This window comes from Phodopus roborovskii, unplaced genomic scaffold (assembly GCF_943737965.1).
Source record: "Phodopus roborovskii unplaced genomic scaffold, PHOROB, whole genome shotgun sequence".
NCBI lineage: Eukaryota > Metazoa > Chordata > Mammalia > Rodentia > Cricetidae > Phodopus > Phodopus roborovskii.
In genome coordinates, this window is record NW_026126469.1 from 28,456,498 (window position 1) to 28,479,987 (window position 23,490).

A 23,490-nucleotide genomic window follows, 5' to 3' on the forward strand; every position below is an offset into this window, starting at 1 on the left:
TCAAAATTTAGCTTTAGCCAGGAGATGGTGGCACACACCTTTAATCCCAGCACTTTGGAGGTAGAGGCAGGCAGATTTCTGTGAGTTAGAGGCCAGCCTGGTCTACAGAGTGAATTCCAGGACAGGCTCCAAATGTATCATCACACCCAAAGGTGAGAAGGTTTGTCCGCTCAAGAATCTGGTAACAGAGTTGCAGAGAGGGAGGAGTGATGAGCAAAGGGGTCAAAACCCCCTGAATGTGGATGTCAGTTAGGAGGACTGGGCAGTCTATGGGGCCTCTGTTAGTGGATCAGTATTTATCCCTAGTATACAAATGTACTTTGGGGGCCCATTCCACATAGAGGGATACTCTCTCAGCCTAGACACATGGGGCAGGGCCTAGGTCCAGCTCCAAATGATATGACAGACTTTGAAGATTCCCCATGGAAGGCCTCACCTTCCCTGGGGAGCAGAAATGGGGTGGGATGGTGGTTGGGGGGACAGGAGAGGAGGGGAGGGAAAGGGAATTGTATTGACATGTAAAACAAGCTTGTTTCAAATTTAAATAAAAAAGAAAAATAAGTACAAATAGAAGGAGATAATAAAGATTTTAAAAGAAAAAAAGAATCTGGTAGCAGATCATCTGGGTGTCTCTTTAGGCTCTGGAAATTTAATAAACAGGAGATCCTAGGAAGCCTGGGGAACTCCTGCAATCTGAAGGGATGGGTACAAGAAGCAGGTTGTCATATACTGCTTTTCCTGGGATTCACCAGAACCCACTTTAACAACTAGTTTATATCACAGATAAATAAAGGCAAAATGAGGTTTTAAAAAAAATAAGCTTCCAGCAGTCTGAGGTGAACTACAGCTCAAACTGGAAGCGGATTAGCTGAGAATGTGAACATTAGCTCTGCTCATGACTCTTCTGCAGGGACCTCGGAGGCCTCTTTGCCTGCATCAGTACTTCTTCCGGCCAGCAGATGGTGGACTCATCCCAAACAATCAGACTGAAGGCAGTTTCCCTGGGCTTTTTAGTATCCTGCTTATCAAATTCTGTTTCCACTTAGATCCAGTTCCACTCCACACAGAGAGGTTTTTAAGTATACACACACACACACACACACACACACACACACACACAATGCAAGAAGGATCAGCTTTGTTCCTGCAATAGGCACTCACCTCCAGTCTTGTAAGAAAGCAGTGAACCTGCTTCCCCTTGTCTGTATATTGCCTCTTGGAGTAAACAGTTACAAATGTCATTTTACATGAATCCAAACACAATGTTCACTGTTTAAAAAGACAAAAATATGAAAAACATCTGCTACTGTTTCCACATTTTGCCACTTAATGGGTTAGAGATTGTCCTGAGTGGTTATTTTCTCCTGGTACACTCCAAGACAGGATTCCCAACATCTAAAGAAAACGCTGACTCATATGTGACTAAGTTGAAGGTTACAGAGAAGACTAAACATTTATTTAGAAGCTACAGTGTTTGTTTTTACAGAGATATGTTGCCACAGATTATTGACTCTGGATGGTCGTTAATGCTTAGAGTGCTGTACACATCTGGTTGGGGCTTTTCTCATGGCATCTTGGAAACGAGTCCTGTGCCACCAAGTCCGAGTGGCTTCTGGGTGGCTTCAGTCTGTAGCAGCATGGCCTTTGAAGTTTCTTTCCCTCATGTGTGCTCTTCATGAACAGTGAGTTTAGGGTCCTTTCAACACCTTGCCCGGGGGCCTCCTGCAGCCCTGGGCAGCTGCAGGCTCCATGGGCCGTCCTGAAGCCTGCCAATCTGTGCTACTCATTCCTACTAGACTCTGTTATCTTGCTGCTTGTTTTCCTCCTTGTGCCACAAAGGGGAGGATTCCCTGTCTCTCCAGAATGATAGAAACACATATACATTTATTTACAAGTGCATAAATATATAAATATGGCTATAATAGAAAAATAAATACCAATTTTCTCTGTCTCTTTGAAAACAAAAACAATATATAGTCTTTCTGGGATATTGGCTTTAGCCTAAATTGTGGGAGGTGGTGTTTCAAAGGAAACGTGAACTGATGGGCTGGGAGAGAGTCGCACCCCAAGTTCCTGTCTTGTGTAAGCCCCAGAAGGGTGCTGGTGACACCAGTCTCCTCCACCCACTTGGCAGGAGTCAAAACTGTCTACTTCTTCAACTGGTACTAGGCCCAAACAGCACCGGGGCCCTGTGGAGAGAAAAGAGTAGGTAGCATTAAAATCCAGACTGATCAAACAGTTATCTATCTGTGGCTGGCCACACTGGCCACACTGGTCCAGGAAAAGGAGGACCACTTACTAACCACCTGTGTTGGGACCAGAGACCTTAGAGTGTAAATCACTCAGCTCATGGCCATTGGCTATACACGAGACACAAAGGGAGGTTCAGCTCTTTCTAGATTCAGGCTGTGTTTCTACAATCTATTCCTCTTGTCTAACCAAATCTTGTTTTCATGATGGTTGGTCCAGCTCTGCGAGCTGACTGTCTTTTAGAATTGAATGTCCTAGAGATGGTCTAGCATAGACTGGGCATGTGCACCCTGGAAGGTAAAAGCTGTCAGCTAATTCTCTGAAGTTCTAAGTGCCCTCAACCAGGTTTTAGCAGATTGACTTGAAGTGGGGTACCGGGGGAACTGTGGGTGGGGTGGGGGCAGCCCCAGAAGAACAAGTTCTATGAAAGCACACAATTGCAAGGATGATGTGTATGCAAATATGGCTCCCTGGTGAGCAAATATGGCTCAACAGAGTAAGGGATTAAAGCGGTCTCTGTGTGATGAGAGGCAGAATCTGCCAATGGCCCTGAATCTGAAATGGAGAGACTAAACTGGCTTCTTCACTTGGAATACAGAATGCCTTTCTTCTCAGCCTGTGAGGACCACAGTGACAGTGGAATCAGACTGACCAGACAAGTCCCCACGGCCCTATTTAGCAGTAAAGGAGAGTGACCATTGACTCCAATACCCAAATACTTCCTTGTAGACAGTTGTCCTTTCTCCTCAAATCCATTACTGGGATATGGGTGATCCCATCAGATCATTGATCCTTGTTGTCTCTGGCTGACCTGAGTGATATGGAGGATCCCACGAAGCTTCCGGCCCAGGACCTTCAGGTACCCTCCTCATCGCTGTCTGGCATGTGGTGACAGGTTGTTTCTGGAGATGACAGCAATCTTGAGGTTGGAGCAGCTGATGAGTTGAGTCATCAGGCAGTGTGTATAAGAAAGAGCCTTCTTCAGAGCTGGACTTGGGACCTCTGCATTGTGAAAGACCAGATGGGATGGGTAAGGCAGGGCAGAATGGGTCTGGTCCCTTGTCAGAGATGACAGCATATACCATTCCCCAGTGAACACTTAATTCAGCCAGTGATAGTTTACTTTTACAGGGGGAGGTGGCAAACTGGTTGTTCAGGAGCCTGTGAACAAAATTGGTTATAACCTCAAAGGTTCTGGTGAGCCAATGAGCAGCGATGTCGAGAAACAACTGAAGCTCCAAGCAGGAAGAGAGTAACTGTGCACATGGCACTGGCCCGTGGTGTAACTGAGTAGGCAGGGCATCATAACTGTGCACACGACACTTGCTCATGGCATAAGAGCTGTAGGGACCACAAATGGCAAACTTGGGGATCGTTGCATGAAGCACTGCTCAATTCTGAGTGACAGACTTTGGACATGAGGAGCTAAAGAGAATGGGAGGCTCTGGGACTTGGGACTAAAAGCAGGGATGGGAAGGGCCTGGTTACCTGGCAACCTGCTGGCTCTGGGGGTCATATCCATTGCTAACCGTGGTCTGCCTCAGTGGGCTGTTGGTGTCTTCCTGCTGCTTAAGGGAAGAAGAGGGAAAGGTCATGCCAGGAGTCCATGGAACTTCCCAGGACTCACCATTGATCAGGGTGAGCTGTGGTTGGCTCCGTATGTGCACCTGGGGTCCATACTCTTGAGCTCATTACCTGTGCAAGCTCCCCTGGGCAATGCTGCTGAGGTTTCCTGCCTGGGCAACCCAATGCAGTTGCAGGGCATGCCCTGCTTCCGTGCAGTCGGCTGGCACAGGCCCGCCCATTGATGCCACCGAGGTAGGGCTGCCCATTGGCTTGGTGACCTGGAAGTCCTCCCAATGGCACCATTGTGTATTGGCAGGAGGAAGACAAGAGAGCACTTCGAGGAAAACCCAGATCTGTCGTATGTTCTGGAAAAACAGAAGACAAGAGAGGTATACTTAATCTCCTACAGTTGGAAAAATCCCCACACTCTAGTGTCGGAGGATATAGGCGGGAGACCACTGTCTGAGAGCCTGAGAATGCTTTTTCTAAGTCTTCCAATCACCCATTTCTTCTTTTAAGTGAGAAAGATAAAGACAATGGGGCAGTGGCTTGGAAAGTGATGATGAGTGAGAAGGGCCACTGTGCAGTGGGGTAGTCGGCTGAGACTACTGCTATGCGAAGCAGAAATTAGTGGGCAAGTCAGGTTAGCTCATGAGGGAGGGAAAGCTTGAGGCAGCCCCCGATGGACACAAGAGAGTAAAATGGGAAGAGATGGGGCCATTTGCATACGAACATCTGTTCCAGAAACAGCTTCAGACATTAGAAAAAGATGGAGCAGATAGATACCAAGACCGGAGGTGTAAAAGGACACTTGCTGTTGATAGAGACCTGCAAATCAGGAGGGAAGGGTTTGCCTCAGATGTTAACTGTTTCTGTGGGACCTCAGGGGTCACCTGGTAGCTTGAGCTCTCAGGGAGGTAGAACTGGACCATCTGGTCCTGCCTGGGCACTGGCCTGCTTGTTGGGCTGAGAGAACTTCCCCCTCCTTGAGCACCTTCCCATCTGTGCTAAAGTGTGGTACTCACTCTGTTTAGACCAGGCCCTCCATAGGCAGAAGGGGATGAAGGTGACGATGATGAGGGCTATAGAGCCCAGAACAACGCCCACAATCAGATAGGGCAGGTCACTGGCACGTGCCACCATGGCCCCAGTGCCCACTGGCCGTTCCATGGTTTCTAGGGGTGGAGGCTGTGGTGGGGCCAGGGTTAAGGGCGGGGGTCGACCAGGCTGACCCGAAATTTTCCGAGCTGCAATTGAAGACACACTCACATCAGTATCCATTTCTCTGTCATTTTCTTTATGACAAATAGAAAAACAACACATCCCTCAATTCAATAGGAAACAGGGCTTGGCCTGTTTCCAAGATGGGGGTCTCAATAGTCCTTATTTGGATCATGTTTGTAACTTGTCATGACACTGGCATCTAACATGAGATGCTGTTGTTGGGGTGGCCTGAAACATATTTCAGCGTACATGTTTGTGAGCCAAGCACTGAGTCAGAGTGGACAGAGGTGTGTTCTCTGAAAGAACAATTAAAATGCACGAGAGCCGTGAAGGAACTCAGGTGAGAGAGCCTTCCCACAGCTTTCTATTTCTGGGTGGATTAAAGAATGTGACGTGCTAGGTATTAGCTTGGGCTGCAGAAGAGAAGGACATTTGGGTACATCAGGGGGCAGATAGTAATTGGTAAATGTGAATCAAAGGCAAACGTTCAACCACATGTTCCTCATTGGAGTTTGCTACTGCAGGTGAGCCTGCATGAACTCTGCCACGTGCTTCCCTCTCAGCTTTCAGATGTCACAGCCATCGGGTCTACCACTACTCATCTTTCTTCTTCTTTTTTTTTTTTCCTGCCTCCTCCTATCCTGGGAGAAGGCCCCAGTTCCACTGTCTGTGTAATCTTTCTTCCCATGATCCTGCTGTGTCCAAGGACTCTGGAGGCAGGTGACCTACTGCTTTTATCAGACACTTTTAGCATCCCCCAAAGAATCAGCCACTTGGAAACTTTCCCAGTCCTTCTCGCCTTCCATTTCCTTGTGGTCCATTTCTCATTTTTACCCTCTCCGGTTCCAATAGATGGCAGCCACCTGAGCTGAGAGGTGCTTCAAGCGAAAAACTTTACTAGCTCCCAACCGAGCATACAATCGGTCCCGGTCCCGGTCCTGCCCCAAAGCAACGACAAAAACTATTCTCCCCACCTTTATTTCAGAGCCCCAGTTCTCTCCCCTCAGCCTACCATGACCCTTCTTACAAAGCTCCTCCTCTGGTGTCCACTGCTGCCAGTGTCTGTGGTCTCTCCTCTGAGCTGCCCTTTCTCCTCCTCCCAGCTGGAGCCACTTACTTTTTAGGCTTGGCATGCCATCCAGGCCACTCCCTCCTCCTCCCAGCCTAAAGAGTCAGTCTGAAGACCTAAGACAGCCTTACTAAGCCTCTTGCTCTCCCTTGAGTATTCTGTGTTCCAAATGATGCAAGAGTTAGGGACGTGGCACTGAGGCCACGTGCACATGGGAGGTTCCAAGTGAGTATCGCTGAAGTGACCAAAGGTGGGACAGAGCACTGTTGCCTCTGGATTCCTTTGTGATCTTCTGATTATGGCTTTGGCAATATGTGCCTTTACCTCATTCAAAATTCAAAAACTGGACATAACAATACCTCCTCATTGAGCAATGCACGCATATTAACAAGTGCAAATGCATGTTCAATATGTTTTAGTGTAGAGAAGACACCTGGGCTTGTAGCTATATGGAACTGTCTGAAGCAGGTTCTACTACATCTTGGCTATACGACTTTGGCCAAGATGCATATATAATAAGTTTCCTGAGGTTCAGAGGTTCAGATTTCCTTCCCATCTCATCAGGCTACAGCAGAGTTAAACAAACTAACCAATATAAACACCAAATACCAAGAAATATAGTGTGTATAGAACATTTCCATCCTAAGACAGATTCTAATCCTAATGAGTTCATGGGTCAGTTAATCCTCAAGTCATGATGGTAACCTATTTGTGTTAACACAGCACAAGCTAATAGGAAGGGTAGCAATTGGTGAGGTCTGGGATGCTTGGAAAATAAGAGTCTTCTGGGAAAGGTAGAAGCAAGACTCTGCTCCACCTCATGGGAATTCCCAGTATAGGACAGGACCCTGGGAGAATCACCTTTGGTCTCGCAGATCATTACGTTGCTGAATTCGCTCTCCCCTCCTTCGTTGAAACACTGCATCTTTATGTCGTAGGAGGTCTCTGGCTGCAGGTGGCTGATGGAGTGCCAGTATCTGTCCCCTGGGAAGGAGAGGGAGCATCACTATGGTGACACATATGTTGTTTGCTTAGTTTTGGACACACAGTCAGACAAAGCTGTTTGTTTAACCTAGTGCCACTGACCAACATAAGAGATACTAGAGAATTATCTGGTGACCATCCATGTTTCTGTTTTGCCGTGATTGTTACAAAAAGAAGCATGTTGCATCATTTAACTGGATGGCTCCATGCATGTCATAAATGAATAATGACACTAAGCATGGATGAGGTTTTGCCAACACTCAGGCCCCCTTACCATCAAAGGAAACACTCATCAACACATCTTCTTACCTTCTACCATGTCCTTCTTGTAATCACTGTCATTGTCGCTGTCTGTGGGTCGGTAGTAGATATAAAAGCCATGGATTGGGGTGTTGTTGTTACTGGCTGGGATATACTACATGGAATGGAGAACAAACGTGTTCACAGTGCATCAGAGCAATCATCAAAGCAAAATCACAAGGCTATGGAATCCTCTCCCCAGGGTCTGAACTTCGTGGGGCCCCAGCAAACATTCCTGAATGAGTCCCTCGGGCTCTTTGGAGAAGGCTGCACAGATCACACATTGTTTTTATTTTGCTGATAGGCCCTGGAGCTTTTAGAAGCAAGACACAGACTGAACTTCTTTAAAGACTTTGGTCCTGCTGGGCCTCTCCAAAAACACAAAGGGACACTGGACAAGTGTCAGGATTCCCTATGGTATCAGGTGAAAGGCAGGGAGGGTGGTGAGATGCAACAGAAAGAGGGAACCAGGTTACAAGAGACAGCTAACAGCAGCTCTAGCTACCATCACCCTCCCAGGTCCCCCAAGAGGGCCTTCAGGTGTACTAAATGGGAGCCAAGCTTGCAGGCAAGTAGGAGCAAGAACATTTCCACAGTGTTGGTGGCCAGGCTACTTACCATCCACTTGAGCATAATGGTGGTCTCATTGACTGCGTCGGTGAAGGTGATGTAAGGGCCTGCCACAGGCCTCTCGTACACACGGCCACTGTGTCCTGATACCACGTAGGGCCGGGAGGGAGCACTGGGCTCACTCTCTCCCAGCATGTTCAAAGCCCGGACTCGGAACTTGTAGGAAATGCCTGTGAGAGAGATCCTCCCTGAGCTGGGAAATATAGCTGATCACCTCCACTGCCCACCAAGGCCCAGCCCAGGGAGATCTGGTCAGCTCTTCCAGGGAGATGTCCACACAGAACCCATAAGAATACTCATCCTCCTCAAGTCACACAGGAACTGGCTCTGAACCCTCTGATGGAGAGAGGAAGGAGGGGATGAGGCAGAGCCACAGATTCCATACTTGTGAGTACTATGGAGGGGGATGGAGGGAGGGACTGGATTCAAAATGACCCTTCATTGTTCTTCCTCTTCCATGGCATCCTAGGGCAGAGAGGGCCAGGAAGAGAAAGAGAGAAGCCAGGCCCCTACCTTTCTCCAGGCCTGTGATCTCCACAGACAGCCTTGAGGGAGGGATAGCACTGGTAGCCAGAATCCAATCTCCCACTTTTTTTAGCTTCTTGTATTCCACACGGAAAGACTGGATGGGGAAGCCTCCATTGCCTCGGGGAATCCAGGTCACATACACAGAGGTCTCTGAGGCCATAGAGATGGTGGGTCTGTCTGGAGCTTCTGGGGCTGGGATGACCATGCACAGAGGAAGATGCAGAAAGACAAGGGACACCATGGGATGATGCTCTGGACTGACTAGACCCAGCCCAACCCCGGCAGGGGCTGTTTACTAAGGAGATGCTAAGAATATGCCACCAGGATTCCTGGACTGTGGAACCCTAACCTCATGTAATGTTCAGCAACAAGCTCTCTGTGAAAGTTTGTCCCCATTGCTCATTGCCTGCCCACCACTGCTGCTGGGCTTACGGGAGAGGCGGCCGTGGTCAGGCTGGCTGCTGCTTTGGGGGCTGGTACCAGGGTCATCTCTCTGGATCTGCTGCTCCTTGCTGGCCACAATCTCAGGTTTGGGCCGCCGCCCTGGGCGAGAAGGAATTAAGGACAGCGAGTGAGAGAGCTTGCGAGCCCTCCCTTATTGCCTAAGAATCTACCAAAGGCTACGACCAGATGACACAAATATGATTTCAGGGTACTGAAAGTGTGGTGTAATCCCCCGCTTTGGCCAATTCTACTATGGTGTTGCTCCTGGCCCCTGTGCTTGGCAGGGATGGCGGGATGCCAGAGGGGTGGCTCATCAGTCCCATGAACAAAGGTAAGCACTTTGGCTCAGGCATTTAAGTCCACAGAGGCAGCCATTGGAGAAGGGTAGAGCTGTGGGTGAAGAGCTGCACAAAGTCACCAGAATTTGCTTCCTACAACTTCTTCAGGCCTTTGGAACGCTGAGCCAGGCAGGATGTTCGACCTTACCTGTTCGGAAGGTGACCATGGCTGTCTGGCCCTCGCCTGCACAGTTGTAGGCTGCCATCTCCACTTCATATAAGCTTCCAGGATCAAGACTGGTCAGGGTGAGGTGGTGCTGGTTGGCTGGGATGCCAGAAATGGTCCAGTCATCAGAGGCATTTGTGACCTGATGGAGAAGGTGACTGGGGTAAGGATCAGCCTCTCCCCTAGTGTCCAGGAGGACTTCAGCCTGAGCCCATGTAGGCAGGAAGAGGGGAAGGACCATGGGCCAGGTGGGGGGCACTGTAGGTCCCATCTCTTGGTCTCTCAGGTAATAATCCCAGGAGGGAAGCTGGCAAGGGTAGCTAGAAAGCCAGGCTGAAACTGCTGGAAACTGTCCCCAAGGCTACCCCATCTCCTGCAACATCCTCATCTAGTATTCTCTCTGTTTGCACACTGAGCCAAGCACAGGTCCTTCTGTCCACATTCAAAGAGACACTGATGAGAATGGTGACAATAGCTGTAGCAATGGGCAGGGTACCAGAGAGTGCCCTGCTGTGACCACCCCACCCCACCTGTCCTCAAGTCCCAGCAATCAGTCTTCATTCCTGTTCCTACATCACAAGCAAGGGCCCTAAGCTTGGAGAGCTGAGGAATTTGTTCAAGGCTGCAGAGCTAGTGTGCACAGAAACCAAAGAGTGCACGCACAATGTAACATGTTCTAGAAAGAGGAGTCTGGGAGTAGAAAACTCCAAGTTCTGACTGAGCAAACCCCTTCACTCTTGAGCCCCAAGACGTTCATTCCTAAAACAAGGCAAATGCAATCTCTTGGGGCATTCTGAAGTCAAATTTGGTGGCACAACAAGGTTCCCAACAAATGAACGCCTGGCTCATCTCCTCCCTTTCTATACATGTCACCCTCTGAGAATTCTCACTTTAATTCTTTCTGTTTCTGCTATTTTGAAGCTTAAAAACAGGATGCATGCTCAAGATTATAAATGTATTTTTAATAGCCTGCTCTCTTAAAAAAAAATATGAGAGGGCTCCAGGCAGCCCAAAGGCAATGGTGCGAGATTATTTCATACAACCCTGCATCCTTTAAGAACGGCCAGCATCATGCATCTCAGAGAGCCTTCTGGAATGGAAAGCTGGGGCGTGATGATGAGAGCAAACAGCTGGTGAGGAAAGCTCTTACCCATAAGCAGAGTACTGCAGAGTAGAACAAAACCTCCCATTCAAGGCAAGAGGATGCTCTAAACTCATTAACATCGGGCTTCTAGGATTTGTTCCAAGGGGAAAGGTTTTCACAAACTGAGAATCCCCAGTGGTGCTGGAAACCCAAACACAGTAGCCCGGGTCTACAATGGACTAGGAGGTGAAAGTTGCTTCATGGATGTGAAAATCAGCTGACTAATTCCCAATGTCCTGCAAAAGACCGGACATGGGGAGAAACAAACAGACAAACAAACAAAAACCCCACAACCTAATGCTGACTTCTGATTCCAACACTCTTTCTTGGGTGATGACCATAGAGAGCTATATTACTTCCACAAACAAGAACGGCTTTCAAGATGTACTTCCCCCTTGGCAAGTCCACCTAAAAGCTCCAAGTGTTCACAGGGTAGTGCCTAATGGAAGGCAGACTCAGCAGGGACCCTGTCCTGACTGTCACTTCTCTATACCCTCTCCTCCCTCTGCCCTCCCAGCACTGGCCTGGCCGGCCGCACACTTCCACTGGGACCCAGAAATGAAAATAAAAAATGCAAGGGTAATTAGTCACTGTCACACACACTGGGAGGGTAAATGCCGCACGGGCCTGGCATTTCCGGATTACCCCAGTGCGGTCTTTGCCTGCCTGCCTGTTGTGGGAGGTAGCTTCAGGGCCACCTATTGGCCTAGAAAATATTATTCTTACTCTCACACTGGTTTTTGTCTCTTGGGTACCATGTTTGGCCTTCTCTGATCCTGGCCTACGACTCACAGGGAGTTGTCTAATTACACAGAAAAATAAAGATGGGGACAAGCCCTGCCCTGAACACAGGCTAAGCAAGGCTGTTTCTTTTAGAAAATTCTTTACACCTTTCACTGTTCTGGGGGGGGGGGGGAGGTGTGGATGGTGGTGTCTCCTATGCCTACATGGGAAACTACGTGGCCGTACAACATTTGCTCTGTCTTAGGTACTTTTCTGACCCTCTGAGGTCTCTAGAGACTTCTCTGACTCCAAGGTCTTCTGGGAGGGCAAGACAATGAAAAGAACAGACTATGAAAGGCCGGTGGTGTTTGCAGTAGAGACCTGGTTTGCATAGATCCATAACACTCCACTGCAGTCTTGTTTTCCTGTTTGCTTTTTGGAACAGGAAAAAGTGGGCAAATATTTTCAGTTCTATTCACATTCCAACATTTTCTTCCAAGTGCACAAAGTATTTTTATAAGCAAAAATGAAAACAAACAAATGGCCCCTCCCCCCAAAAAACCAACTAAATGAATACAAATTCCGAATTTAGAGTAGGCTGTTGGCAATAAAAATTTTAATCCATTTAAAAAACAGCACTTTTCTATCTGATGGCATCAGAAAGAAATAGCAAAAATTTGTGGTGAACAGAATGTTGTTTTTTGAGGAATGTCATCTCAGCTTGCTTGTACAGCTTAGAAGAATGATAGCCTGAAGACCTTGCTAGAGTCCCTACAGGGAACTTGCTTTGGTTGGAAAACAAATTGAAACAGCGTCGCCAAACTATGATGGGGGTTAGTGGGGAGTGTGGTGATGGCGAGAGTCATGGAGCGGGGGTAAGTTATCTCTGGATTTTGAGCTGGCATTGACTTCCAGGTAAAGATGTACAAAGTCTACACCATGCAGGTAGAGGCTCTGTGTGGCCACTAACATTCCAAGAGGTGGGAGGGGTGATAGGCATTTGATGGTGTTTGGGTCTGGCTTCAGGTCAGGTGACAGAGGGACTCAATTCAGCCTCACTAAGAGGAGGCTTGCAGGGAGAGAGAGGGTGGCACAATGCCAGGGTCATACCTTACGATGTTTCACCACGTAGTACAGGATGGGTGCCTGGCTGTTTCCCTCATGTCGAGGTCGCCAGATCAGCTCATATGAGTCAGTCTTGGAGGTTCGGGGTGAGCTGAGGATGATGGGGGCCTCTGCAGGGGCAGCTTGCTCCTCTCCCAGACACTTCAGGGAAGTAGGCTGTACTGAGGTTGGAGGCTTAACAAGCCCTGGCTGCTCCCGAAGCATCTGGTCAGGTCTGCTGGGTCTGGAGGGTGGCAGGGGGGGTGTGGCAGCAATCGGCTTAGCGTCCCTCTCGGGTCTCAGGGTCGTGTCTGAGGACCAAGCAGGAAAGAGAAGGGAAGGAGGAAGGTGTTAGTGGCCCTGATCACCTGCCAGGGAGAAAACAGAAGAAAATCAGAAAGGACCTCAGATCCCATCAGCCCACCTGTGACACACAACCAAGCTCTGTGCTGTCAGAAGGCTGTGCCTCTGTCCTGTCAGAAGGAAAGGAAGACTATCCACTTGGATCTGGCCTCTTGCTGTAGTTTGGAGGCAGAAGTCTGTGTAATCTGTAGCCTGTGTCTTCAGGATGTATACTTGAGTGATGCTTAAGTTCATATTTAAATTTTTAGTGTGTGAACTCAGATCTTCAGACTTGGTAAGAGATGCCTTTACCTGCTGAGCCATCTCATTGGCACTGATGTCAAATGTTCCCTACAGACTCCTGTGTTAAGTGGTTGGTTCTCGGCTGATAGTGCAATTTTGGTGGAGGTGGGAGCCTCTCTGGAGGAAGTAGGTCTTTGTGGCATAATTTTGAAGGTTATCCTCCCCCCCAGCCCCTTCCTCTCCATTTACTATAAGCTATATAGTTGGTGTCAGAGAAACTGACATGAAGTTCTGTCTCACTATGGGCCTGGACTCAGTAGAGCTAAGAGCTCTGCACTAAACCATGAACCAAAACAAGTAACTCCCACCACCCTCTGAGCTGTTTTCTCCTTTGAAGTTATTTGTTTGTTACAATGCTGGGAGAAGGGACAAGCACAGAACACTGGCACCAAAGAAATGGGGTTTGAGGATGCAACTAAGTCTGCTTCACTGTGCTGATTTATAGGAAGTTCCGTAGAATGGGTTTGAGTGCTAGGGAAGCTCTGAGGTACTGTCTGAGGAAGTTAAAGGCATTCTGATGGAAGCCCAGAAGAGCAAGATGCTGATGGGGATGGTGGGAGGAACTGTACTTGAGATGACAGACAAGATAGACTTAAGACAGAACCAGCACTCCACTAGGAATTGGCCTGGAAGCCATACATGTGACACAGCGGCAAAGGCTTCTTAGAAAGCTAAGTTTGAAAGCGACAGACTAAATTACAAGGTGGTTCAGCATCCAGGCCCTGGCATGATTATTGCTAGCTGGTTTTATAAGGTCTGTAGTGAGAGTTACAGGAAGGACTGTGAAAATGATTTGAAAAATATACGTTTAGCCATGGAGGTGGTTAAAGTCACCAGAACCATTAAGAGGAAGCCACATACTTTGCACCAAGATGGTACAAAAGGCATCTTGAGAGCATGTCAGGAAATGGCTGGACCATGCTCAGGGCAGCCTTAAGTGTGTAAAGGTTTTAAACCATTTGAAAAACTTTACTTTGGGATGAGAACTCTGGGGCATCCTGTTCTCACAGGGTCACTTTGGGAAGTGTTCCCTTTTCATTTGGCCATTCAGGCACCATTGACCATTGTGTTGTAGGTGTGATCCAAATGGAATAGGTTACTCCTTGAGCAAACAAAAGCCCTCAGTGCCATCCGCAAAGCAATAGTTGTGTAGACGCGCATAATGCAAGAGTCGTGAGGTCATAGAAGCATCCTTCCAGATTTTAAAGTAAGGCCTGTGAGACCAAGCAAAGCAAAGCAGGATCCCAATCCCTGTGGGGAGCCCTTAAGATTGTGAAACATGCATCTGTGGGTTATAGCAGAGTCCCAGGGATGTTAGAGATACCCTCAAACATGGGATGCTTGTCAAGGAAAGCAGTAGGAAATGTATGGAGCTAACCCAGGCCAGGCAGGCTGCAAATGCCCAAGACATCTGAGACCTACACCCATGTTGTCCTAGACACTGGATACAGAGCTGTGTGACTTAAGGCTTGTCCTGCTGGGCTTTAGTCTTGCTTTGTTCCCATCTCTCCTTTCCAGACCTCTCTATCTTTTTGAAATGGGTGTGTCTACTCTGTGCTATTGAGCCCTGGAAGCATATAGCTGGTCTTTTACTCACTAGTGGCTCACAGCAAAGAGTTTGCCTTGAGTCTCAGAAGAGACTTTGAACTTGGACTTTTTTAGGATTTATTTTTTTATTTGTGTGTACGTATATGTATAAGTTTATGTGCACTATATGAGTGCAAAAGCCTTTGGAGGCCAGAAGAGAGAGTCAGAGGCCCTGGGCCAGAGTTATAGGCTATTGTGAGCTACTTGATGTTGGTTCTGGAAACTGAACTCAGGTCCTCCAGCTGACAAAGGGCAGACTTTTGATGGTTAATCTTGACTGTCATCTTGGCTTTGTTGAGAAGATGTGGGAGGTTAGGAAGGCATGCCTCTGGGTTTAGAGATTAAGGTGTCTCCTGAGAGGATTAACAAAAGGGAAAGATCCACCTCTAGCATAGGCACTGCCATCTTAGAGGCTAAGGGCCCAGGAAAATAAAATGGTGGCAAAGATAAAGCCAGTTAATGTAGAAAACATCTCTCAGTGTCTCCTGATTGTGAGTGAGTGACTCTGCCCCACCAAACCCTCCTTGTCATGAAAGACTGATACCATGAGCCAAAACAAAACAAAACAAAACAAAAAAAACCCCCTTCCTCCTTTAAAGTTGTTCCCCTAGGGTAGCTGTCACAGTAATGAACAACAAACATACATGGGTTCTCAATTTGCTCTGGAGGCACCAGGACCTTAGTTCTCCTTTCTAAGTTGAGCTGGGGACACGTCCTTTTACCATGAGACTTTAACACCAACACGCAATGACAGTCTTTTCCTTCTCCATGGAGGTGACTGGAGACATGAATTCAACTGGGAATGTTCTCTGAGAATCTAGGAGCCAAAAGCAGCATGGCAACAATTCCATCCACAGGCTTTTCCAGCCTGGGTCTCAGCCCATAGGATACCTCAGACAGAGCTTAGTGAGAAGGTTTATTAGAAAGGAGGTGGGGGCAGGAGGTAAAGAGACACAGAGAAGACAGAGATAAGAGGGAGACAGGAAAAGTCCTGTCTGCCCCAGGGGAACAAAGGGAAAGAGAGAGCAGAAAGAAGGGGCAGGAGAAACAAGAGAGCATAAGTGGGTGGAGGTCTTTCTTTTAAAGGGGTCCTTTGCACCTGGGCTGACCAGGGTACTGCCTGAGTGTATTCTGCCAGGTGACAGGGGCAGGCCAGTATAATGCTCGAATCCTTACAATGATACCACACTGTATCATCCATTACAGTTTTCTCTCAAATTCTCACCATGGCTTTACCTCCTTTATAGGAAGTTTTTCCAATAGAGGGAGTCTTTCTCACGTTCTGTCTTCTCCATCTCACCTGATCCATGCTGAGCACAATGGGTGCCCAGCCAAGTGACAACTGAAAGACTCGAGCTAAGGAGAAAGGCCTTAACTTTTCCTTGTTCTAAAGCCCCGCTTGCTACGTTTGATTCTGCATAATCACCGAGGCCCACAGAGTTGGAAAGCTAATCCATTTTTAAAATTCCCACCAAATAGGTCACATTCACCAATGAAAATCTGCACACTTGATTCATTAATAAGAGGGTGTGATTTTTGAACTTGCAACTAAAAGTGGTTAAGTTCGATTTTATTTGAGAAAGGGGCTTGTATGCCTGCTCAGCTGGGCTGTGGGCACTCACCTGGCCGTGCAGTTCTCAGTTGGAACACAGCATGGGCACTCCCAACTTCATTCTCAGCCATACACTGGTACACGCCTTCATCCTCAGGCCCGACACTGACCACGCGTAGGGCTCTGCGAGACAGCCGGAGGCGCTGGCTGGAGGTGAGGGGCACGGCATTCCTCAGCCATAGTACGGAGGGTGGAGGATTTCCACGAACCTCACAGGTAAGCTTTGCACTCTGGCCCCATGGGATGACCAGCTGGGACAGTTCCACAGTCACCTCAGGGGGCTCTATGGATAAAACAGATCAGAATGAGGAGAGAGCGCTGGGTTTTCCAGCCCCCAGGACAACATAGACCAGAATAAGACACTGCCTTTGGGTGGGATCTTCCTCCTTGGCTGTAGGACTCTTCCTATGAGAGGAGTCGGGATTGGGGTTGTCTAAGTGACAAAGGAGGTCACCAGGATCCAGAAGGCTAGCCCTGAGATCTAAGAACCTCTATCTTTCCAATGTGCTTTCCCACTTACCAGCTCTGTGGCCTTTCATAACATAACCCTCTCTGAACTAGGTTATGTGCTTCTAGAATGCCCGGGAATGTCAGGAGGAAGTCTTGGGAGATGCTCACCAAAGACCTGGACGTTGTAGAGGATGACAGCTGCACCAGGTTCCCCAACCCCATTGCTGGCCATACAGCGGTAGGTGCCTGAGTCCTCTTCGCTGGTAGTGTCAATAAGCAAGTTGCTCAGCAGGAAGCGAGTCTTGTTGTAGCCGGCAACACTGGACCCATCCTTGGCCCATGTGACTTGAGGTGGTGGGATTCCACTGGCCACACATTCCAGTATGAGACTCTGGCCTTTGGTGACAATGACAGTCTGGGCTTCCAGGGGGTAAATGATTCGGGCAGCCTCAGCGGTGGACCCTGCGGAGGGGAGGAGGGACAGGACACATAATAAAATTTGAACTTCCTCTAGCCTGTCTCTGATGGTTCAGCCCCAGAAGGGTTCCGGAGAGCATGGACTTGAGATGAAACAGCCCCTCGGAGGCTCACGGAATAGCTAATGCCATGCCACTTGTCAGGGCCAAGGTTTTCCTCCTACAGAGAACATAAATTACTAACTATAGGTGGTTACAGAGAAACAAGAGTGAGAAGAGGGAAAACCGTCTGAATGGCAGGGGCAGTATTTCCTGCCTGTCTTCAGGCAGTGTACCCTGAGCTGAGGACGGAGTGAGAGACAGGTGTCCACTAGGTACCACTTAGACTTCAGCATCCAAATTGGCGTGTCCCTCACAGGGTGAGCAAGGGGAGCCACTGTTTAAAGTCATACATTTTTGTATGCTGCAAGGTCCCCAAACACAAAACAATGCCTTTGGCAGGTGCTTGATAGGGAAAACAGCCATCTTTCTTAATGTTGAGGGGAAAGTGCACAGACTGGCAGAAAGGCAGCAGCTCTCCAGTGTGCTGCTATCCCCGGGGTGGGGGTGGGGGGTGGGGGGTGGGGGGTGGGGGGTTAGAGCATATGGAGGGGGAATCCTTTGCAGAGCCTGCCCTGTGCTTTCACACTTTGAGCCAGTCAGCCCAGCCATCAGCAGCTCCAGTTTTTATAAACCCTGAAACACAGTTTTGGAGACTTTTACCTCAGTAGGGAGAAGAAGGGGGGAAAATTTAGCTCCATTAGCTTTAGGAGAAAACCCCATCTGGCGCCCTGTACCAGTTCATGGAGTTCTTAAGAGGACGCTCAGTGGAGGGGAGTGTTCACACCGGAAAGAAGGCGCCTGTGGGGCTTCCTTGGATTTTCAGCAGAGACACACACAGTTTAGGAGCAGAAGGCAGGCCCAAAGCCCATGCACAAGAGCGTCACTTGCATGAAGCCACTGTGCTCGACATTCCCCTCCAGCAAACCCACCCCTCTTGCAAAGTAACACGGTAAAGGAGCTGCCCTCTACAGCAATGAGTCATCATGGTGAGCAAGGCTGGGGTGCTGCCACTCCTCTACATCTAGGCTCACCGACCCTGATCTTGGTCTGTGACCCTTATCCACAAAAGCCCACCACTGAGAAGTCACTGATCCTTACTGCGCACGCGCAGCCTGTCACTGGAGCCGGAGGTTTTCACTTCCTGCGTCACCGGGTTGTAAGCCGCACACTTGTACATGCCCTCATCCTCCTGGCTGGCATTGACGATTTGGAGATTTCCTGATGGCATGATCAGGTAGTTATCTGTGGAGAGGTTAGGGGAGAAGGAAGGTGAAATTAGTTTGGGCCCAGAATCTTACAGTCTATAAGTCCCCTAGAGTTGAGGGGTCCCAGAGAGAATCAAACAAAGCCGGAAATGCCGTTCTCCACGTAAAACTTAACACGGTGTGGGCAGGACGCCAGTCTGCAAGCTCCTGAACTGCTTGGCTGAATGCCTGTGGGTTAGAGTTTGTCTGTGAGGATCATCTTACACTCTCAAGGGAGCTAGAGGAGGGGAGAATGGATGCAGGGCTGGGCATCAACTTGGGCCAGAGCTCTGAAGAAGACAATCAACGTCTTCAATCCACTTACACAAAAATACAAGGTAACAGGGCAGTGGTGGTGCACATCTTTAATCCCAGCACCCCAGGAGGCAGAGGTAGGCAGAACTCTGAGTTCCAGGCCAGCATGGCCTACAGAGTGAGTTTCAGGGCAGCCAGGGCTACATAGAGAAACCCTGTCTTGAAGGGGAGGGGAAAATGAAGGCTATTAAGACTGAGGCTCATGCCACACAAATGGGGGAAAGGTGAGTTTATGCAACGGACTGTGGCAACTTCTTACTCATCTGCTTCACAATCTGCCGCTTGAAGCCACCTCACTATTGAAATTCTACTGGAGAGCAATTTTCTGACCCCTAACCGTTGCCCTCTCTATGATAGCCACTAAAGCTCCATCCCATGCATCACTGGCTTGGCAGGCCCATCTGCTCCTGGGCCAAGAGTGTCATGGTGGGGGGGGGGGGTTCCTGAAGCATGTGTTCAGGTTTGCTAGGCAGGGGAAGACTCCCAGCTTCTGGACAGCCCAGCCACAGGGGTGGCTCTCAGTTTCCTGGCAGGCAGAGCACTGGCTATCAGTCAGCTCTGAGCTTTGTCCTACTGGCCCCCTCCTGGGAGTCAGGGTGTCACCAAGCTTAGTGCTTGCCTGCTGCTGGGCCACCCAGGTGTGAGCTGCTTAGGCAAATGCCAGATGGAGTGCGTTTTGTCCAGGGCTGCTGCCAAGCCTCTGCCATGGGACTGGGGTTAGAACTCCTGCTGTCTCTTCTCCCCTCTCTGCTATAAGGACCAGGGTGCTTATGTTTCAAAAGCAGCATTCTGTTCTTTCTGAGTTTCTTTTTTCCTTCAAATATTTCTATCATAATCATATGTTCTTTTCAAAAGCAAAGAAAGTTTATACTATGAAACAAATGCACTTTGAGTTATAAGGTCAGGGTGAGCTAAGTCAACTTGGCCTTACATGTAAGTTTGTTGTAGGGGCGGCTGACTTCATCTTAATGGACATATGCCTCCCTGTTGGCACTGTGGACCAAACTGTGGCCTCCCCTAGGCCAGCCAATCATGTCCACTATGGTCTGAGAAGAAAGCTGTGAGAACTGAGATTACCAGAGTCCTCAGGAAATGGGGACAGCTGTGAGGTCCCACCAAAGATCATGTGGGGTAAGATTCCCTCCCACCAGGGACTGCTGAAGCTCTGGGGACTCTGGGCTTGTCAGGAAGCTTTTCTCTACATGCATGCCTGGTGGCAGAGGCTTGAACAGGGAGCATCTGGAGCAGCCATGCGCTGAGTGCCTGATCAAATGGCAACACCTCCAAGGGCCCCACAAGATGAATTAAAGTCTGCAAGACAGGACAGAAGAGCTCCTCCACCATGGAAACTGCCCCGTTGGCATCTTTTAGAGCCAAATGTCAGTAAAGGACAGCTGGCTGGCCTGAGGTTGGCGCTGTCAACATGATCATGGGCACTCAGGGAGTTAGCAACAGCTGACAAAAATAAAAGCCATCAGAAGCCAGCCAGCCAGCACTCCTGGGCTTTGCCTTGGGGTTCCTGCCCATTCCTTACCTCTAGAGGCCTCTAGCCACTCCTGTTTGACACTGTACCGGACCTGGGCTTTTGGGTGGCTCTCAGGCAGATGGCAGGCAATGACGGCTGTGTTCCCCTCGTCCACTTCAATCACATGCTGCACATCTAACTTGAAGTCCTGGAGATCTGTGAAGCGGAAGGAAAGTTCCAGTGAGACTTGGGTGGAGAGTGCCTGTGTGGCATCCCAGGGTGGGCTGGTGCTGGAAATACAGTAAGCAGTTTCTGAATCCACTCTGGGCCATAAGTGAACGATGAGACGTTTCTTGGCTTGTGGTGGTATATAGAGGTTTATAAGGACAGAATGCAAGGGGTATCTATGTACATAAGTTTGGGGGGGGCAGAACAGTTTCTTCTGTGTAAGCCCTAAGAGTGAGCTGGTCCTACTCAGCTATCCTAGATAGGGATCATGGTTAGGTCACAAATGTCCAAGGGATCATGGTACAGCTGTCAGAAGGTTCTGAGAATGGAGATTGAATGGTGTTTCCTCCAGTTCCATTAAAAATGCCCCCCTCCCAGTTTCTTACACATTCACAGTGAAAAGTGACTCCCTTATCAACCATGTTCATAGCCAAGATGCTGCTGCCCAGGATCTATGTTCTCTAATGACTAATCCTCTCTGATATGTGATAGCTGGGGCTCTATAGATGCCCCAATGATACCCCTAGATGGTGAGAGGTCTCTCAGGACACTAGGACACCCCAGGTGGCACCCCAGTGTGGAATCTGAGAGTACCCAAGGATCCTGACACAAAGCTTCAACATCCTCTGGCATCCCGCGGCCTTTTGTTCTGTGTAGGCTTTATGAGAGGACTGAGTCAAAACTGGGAGAGAATGGAGGCCCATTTGGAGCAAGAGCAGAATATTTCCCAAACAATTCACGTGTCTAAAAAACAAATCTCAATGATGCTGTTGAAAAGCAGAGCCATTTGTTTCCACAGAAAATGAAAAGATGTGGATTCCTTCCAGACTAATGTGGTTTGATCACACCAGACCGCCTGAAACAGAGTACAAGCTGATCCTACATTCCAAACAGCTGTACAAAACAGCCCTACAGACTACAGCTAGGATATCTGAATCTTCTTCGAATCCCCCAAGACAGCGCCCCTTACCAGCAGGAAGTAGTTTGGAAAGAACGACGCCCAAATTCCCAAATATTGTGTATAAATGTTTGTTTTCATTTAATTGGACTTTGTTATATAAAATTAAATAAAAAATACTCTATATGCAAAAAAAAAAAAAAAAAAAAGAAAAGCAGAGCCATTTCTCCAACATTCCGAGCAGGAAGCTGGGTTTTCAGGATTGTAGCTGGATCTATTTTAAGAGAAGGAATAAAGCTAATAGAACACAAAGGAAAACTAAAATATTTTACTCGGACACTCTTCTCAGTGCGTTACCACGGAAGACGTGGGGGCCCACTCTGGGATAGCAGGCCCTTCCAAATTCTGCTCAGCCTCTAAGCCTTGGGCTCCCTCCTGTTGGCAGTGTTGTTCCCACAGGCCACTCAGAAAGGCAAGCAGGATGGCAGAAATAGAGTTTCTCACAAAACATGAGAAATAACTGTCCCAAAGAAACTGTAGTCACCATAGGGGGAGCTGGTGATCAAGTTACTGGCAAGGTCAAGGAGGCCGCCTACTTGATAGAACTCTCTAGAAGTTGTCAGTTAGGCCACATTAGGGAAGAAAGCCCACTGTTAGGTTTTTGCTTGTTTGTTTATTTTGTTGTGGGTTTTTGTCATTGTTGTTGTTGATACTTATGAAAAGATCGTTATCCCTTTTATTTCAGTGTTAAACCATGCATTTTTTAAGGACAGGGGCTGAGACTTGTTCATATATGTCACTGAGCCTAACTTGGGTCTTGGCCTCCACTGACAGTTGATAATCAATGAATTAATATCATGGGAACCAAGCTTCACAAATCAGATGCCCATTTACATGGTAGATGAACCCAAATCTTCTCACAAAGCTTTACGTTTCGAGCTCAAGGACAAGATCCTAACACAGATGTTCCTTGAGCACTTTAAGTATAATCAAGGGCAGTCATTTTAGAATGTCTGGTTACCCAGGAGGTCAAAAGAGAGCATCCAGTCCCCTTGAATTGGCATTATAGACAGTTGTGAGTTGCTATGGAGGGGCCAGGAATTGAACCCCAGTCCTCCAGAAGGGCAACCAATGCTCGTAACTGCTGAGCCATCCTAAATCCTTAACCCCATGTGAACAAAGGATCCTACATTCTCATTTTGCACTGGGGCCTGCAAATTATGCACCCTAGATCTGGCTGAGCCTCTTGGTTAAGAAGATGAGTGAGTTTCCATCTGAACACTGATAATGCCACTCCTTTAAAAAGCATTTCACAGGAAACATGCAGAGGCCCTAATCCTCCTTCAGGGTAGAGAGGCTTATACCTGCCAAGTCAGGAAGCTCCCCACAAAGTAAGCTGTGAGCAACTGCACTTCAGAGGCCCCTGGAAAGTTCCCCAGGCACTGGGAAGCGCTCTCCTCCATGGTCTAATAAATCTAAAGCTACCCCACCAAGAGTCGCCCCCCCATTCCTTTACATCATTCCAAGAAAAATTGCCTCGGGCAAGAATATACTTAAACCTTGCAGATCATTTTGCAAGAAAGATGTGAGCAACTGAAAGGAGCTTGGCATCGGAAAGCCATCTCCATCATAATGGCCCCAGGCTCCTGCCCACTACAACTGAAGGCTCATCCAGGCGCGGAGTATTTGCTCCACCAGGCACCCACCTCAACAACCCCATGCTAGAGCACTGGGGCCTCCTTAAGCCCCTCTTGGCTCTCACTGCACCCTCTGACAGCTGCTAGAGTAGAAACAGAAGGCTTTGCATTCAGGGAGGAATGAAGCTGGGCACTGGTCAGCCAGGCAGCCCAACTTTCTTTGTTCTGATGCCAACATGTGCACAACAGCCCGTGTGGGCAGGGCCCTGGACACCCCATCTGGGTACCCTACTCCTCGCAAGGGCTGACTGGCAGGCAAGGCTGCTTGGCTTCGAAACAAATAAGCAGCACTCTGGTCTTTGCTGCTGCCCCCTCCTTGTGCCTCCTAAGCCTAAGTCTTAGCTGCCACTTCCATCACTCC

The 23,490-nt window shown here is 48.5% G+C and overlaps 1 protein-coding gene across 2 annotated transcripts in view; it reads right to left on the reverse strand.

Moving 5' to 3' along the window:
- Positions 1-1,423: 1,423 nt before the first annotated feature.
- The window catches only part of Boc (BOC cell adhesion associated, oncogene regulated), a 74,169-nt gene continuing 52,102 nt past the window's right edge, over positions 1,424-23,490 (reverse strand). The window contains exons 4-19 of one of the 2 annotated variants that reach the window (XM_051191527.1): positions 20,376-20,522; positions 18,381-18,524; positions 16,933-17,226; positions 16,325-16,597; positions 12,477-12,781; positions 9,482-9,641; positions 8,984-9,094; positions 8,537-8,743; positions 8,012-8,193; positions 7,403-7,508; positions 6,971-7,093; positions 4,842-5,063; positions 3,946-4,181; positions 3,739-3,818; positions 3,062-3,252; positions 1,424-2,189 (exon numbers count right to left, since the gene is read on the reverse strand). In XM_051191527.1, the coding sequence (XP_051047484.1) occupies positions 2,002-2,189; positions 3,062-3,252; positions 3,739-3,818; positions 3,946-4,181; positions 4,842-5,063; positions 6,971-7,093; positions 7,403-7,508; positions 8,012-8,193; positions 8,537-8,743; positions 8,984-9,094; positions 9,482-9,641; positions 12,477-12,781; positions 16,325-16,597; positions 16,933-17,226; positions 18,381-18,524; positions 20,376-20,522 (2,969 nt within the window). In that variant the 3' untranslated portion in view covers positions 1,424-2,001. The remainder of the gene's footprint in view (positions 2,190-3,061; positions 3,253-3,738; positions 3,819-3,945; positions 4,182-4,841; positions 5,064-6,970; positions 7,094-7,402; positions 7,509-8,011; positions 8,194-8,536; positions 8,744-8,983; positions 9,095-9,481; positions 9,642-12,476; positions 12,782-16,324; positions 16,598-16,932; positions 17,227-18,380; positions 18,525-20,375; positions 20,523-23,490) is intronic. The other variant, XM_051191529.1, reaches the window with a different exon arrangement.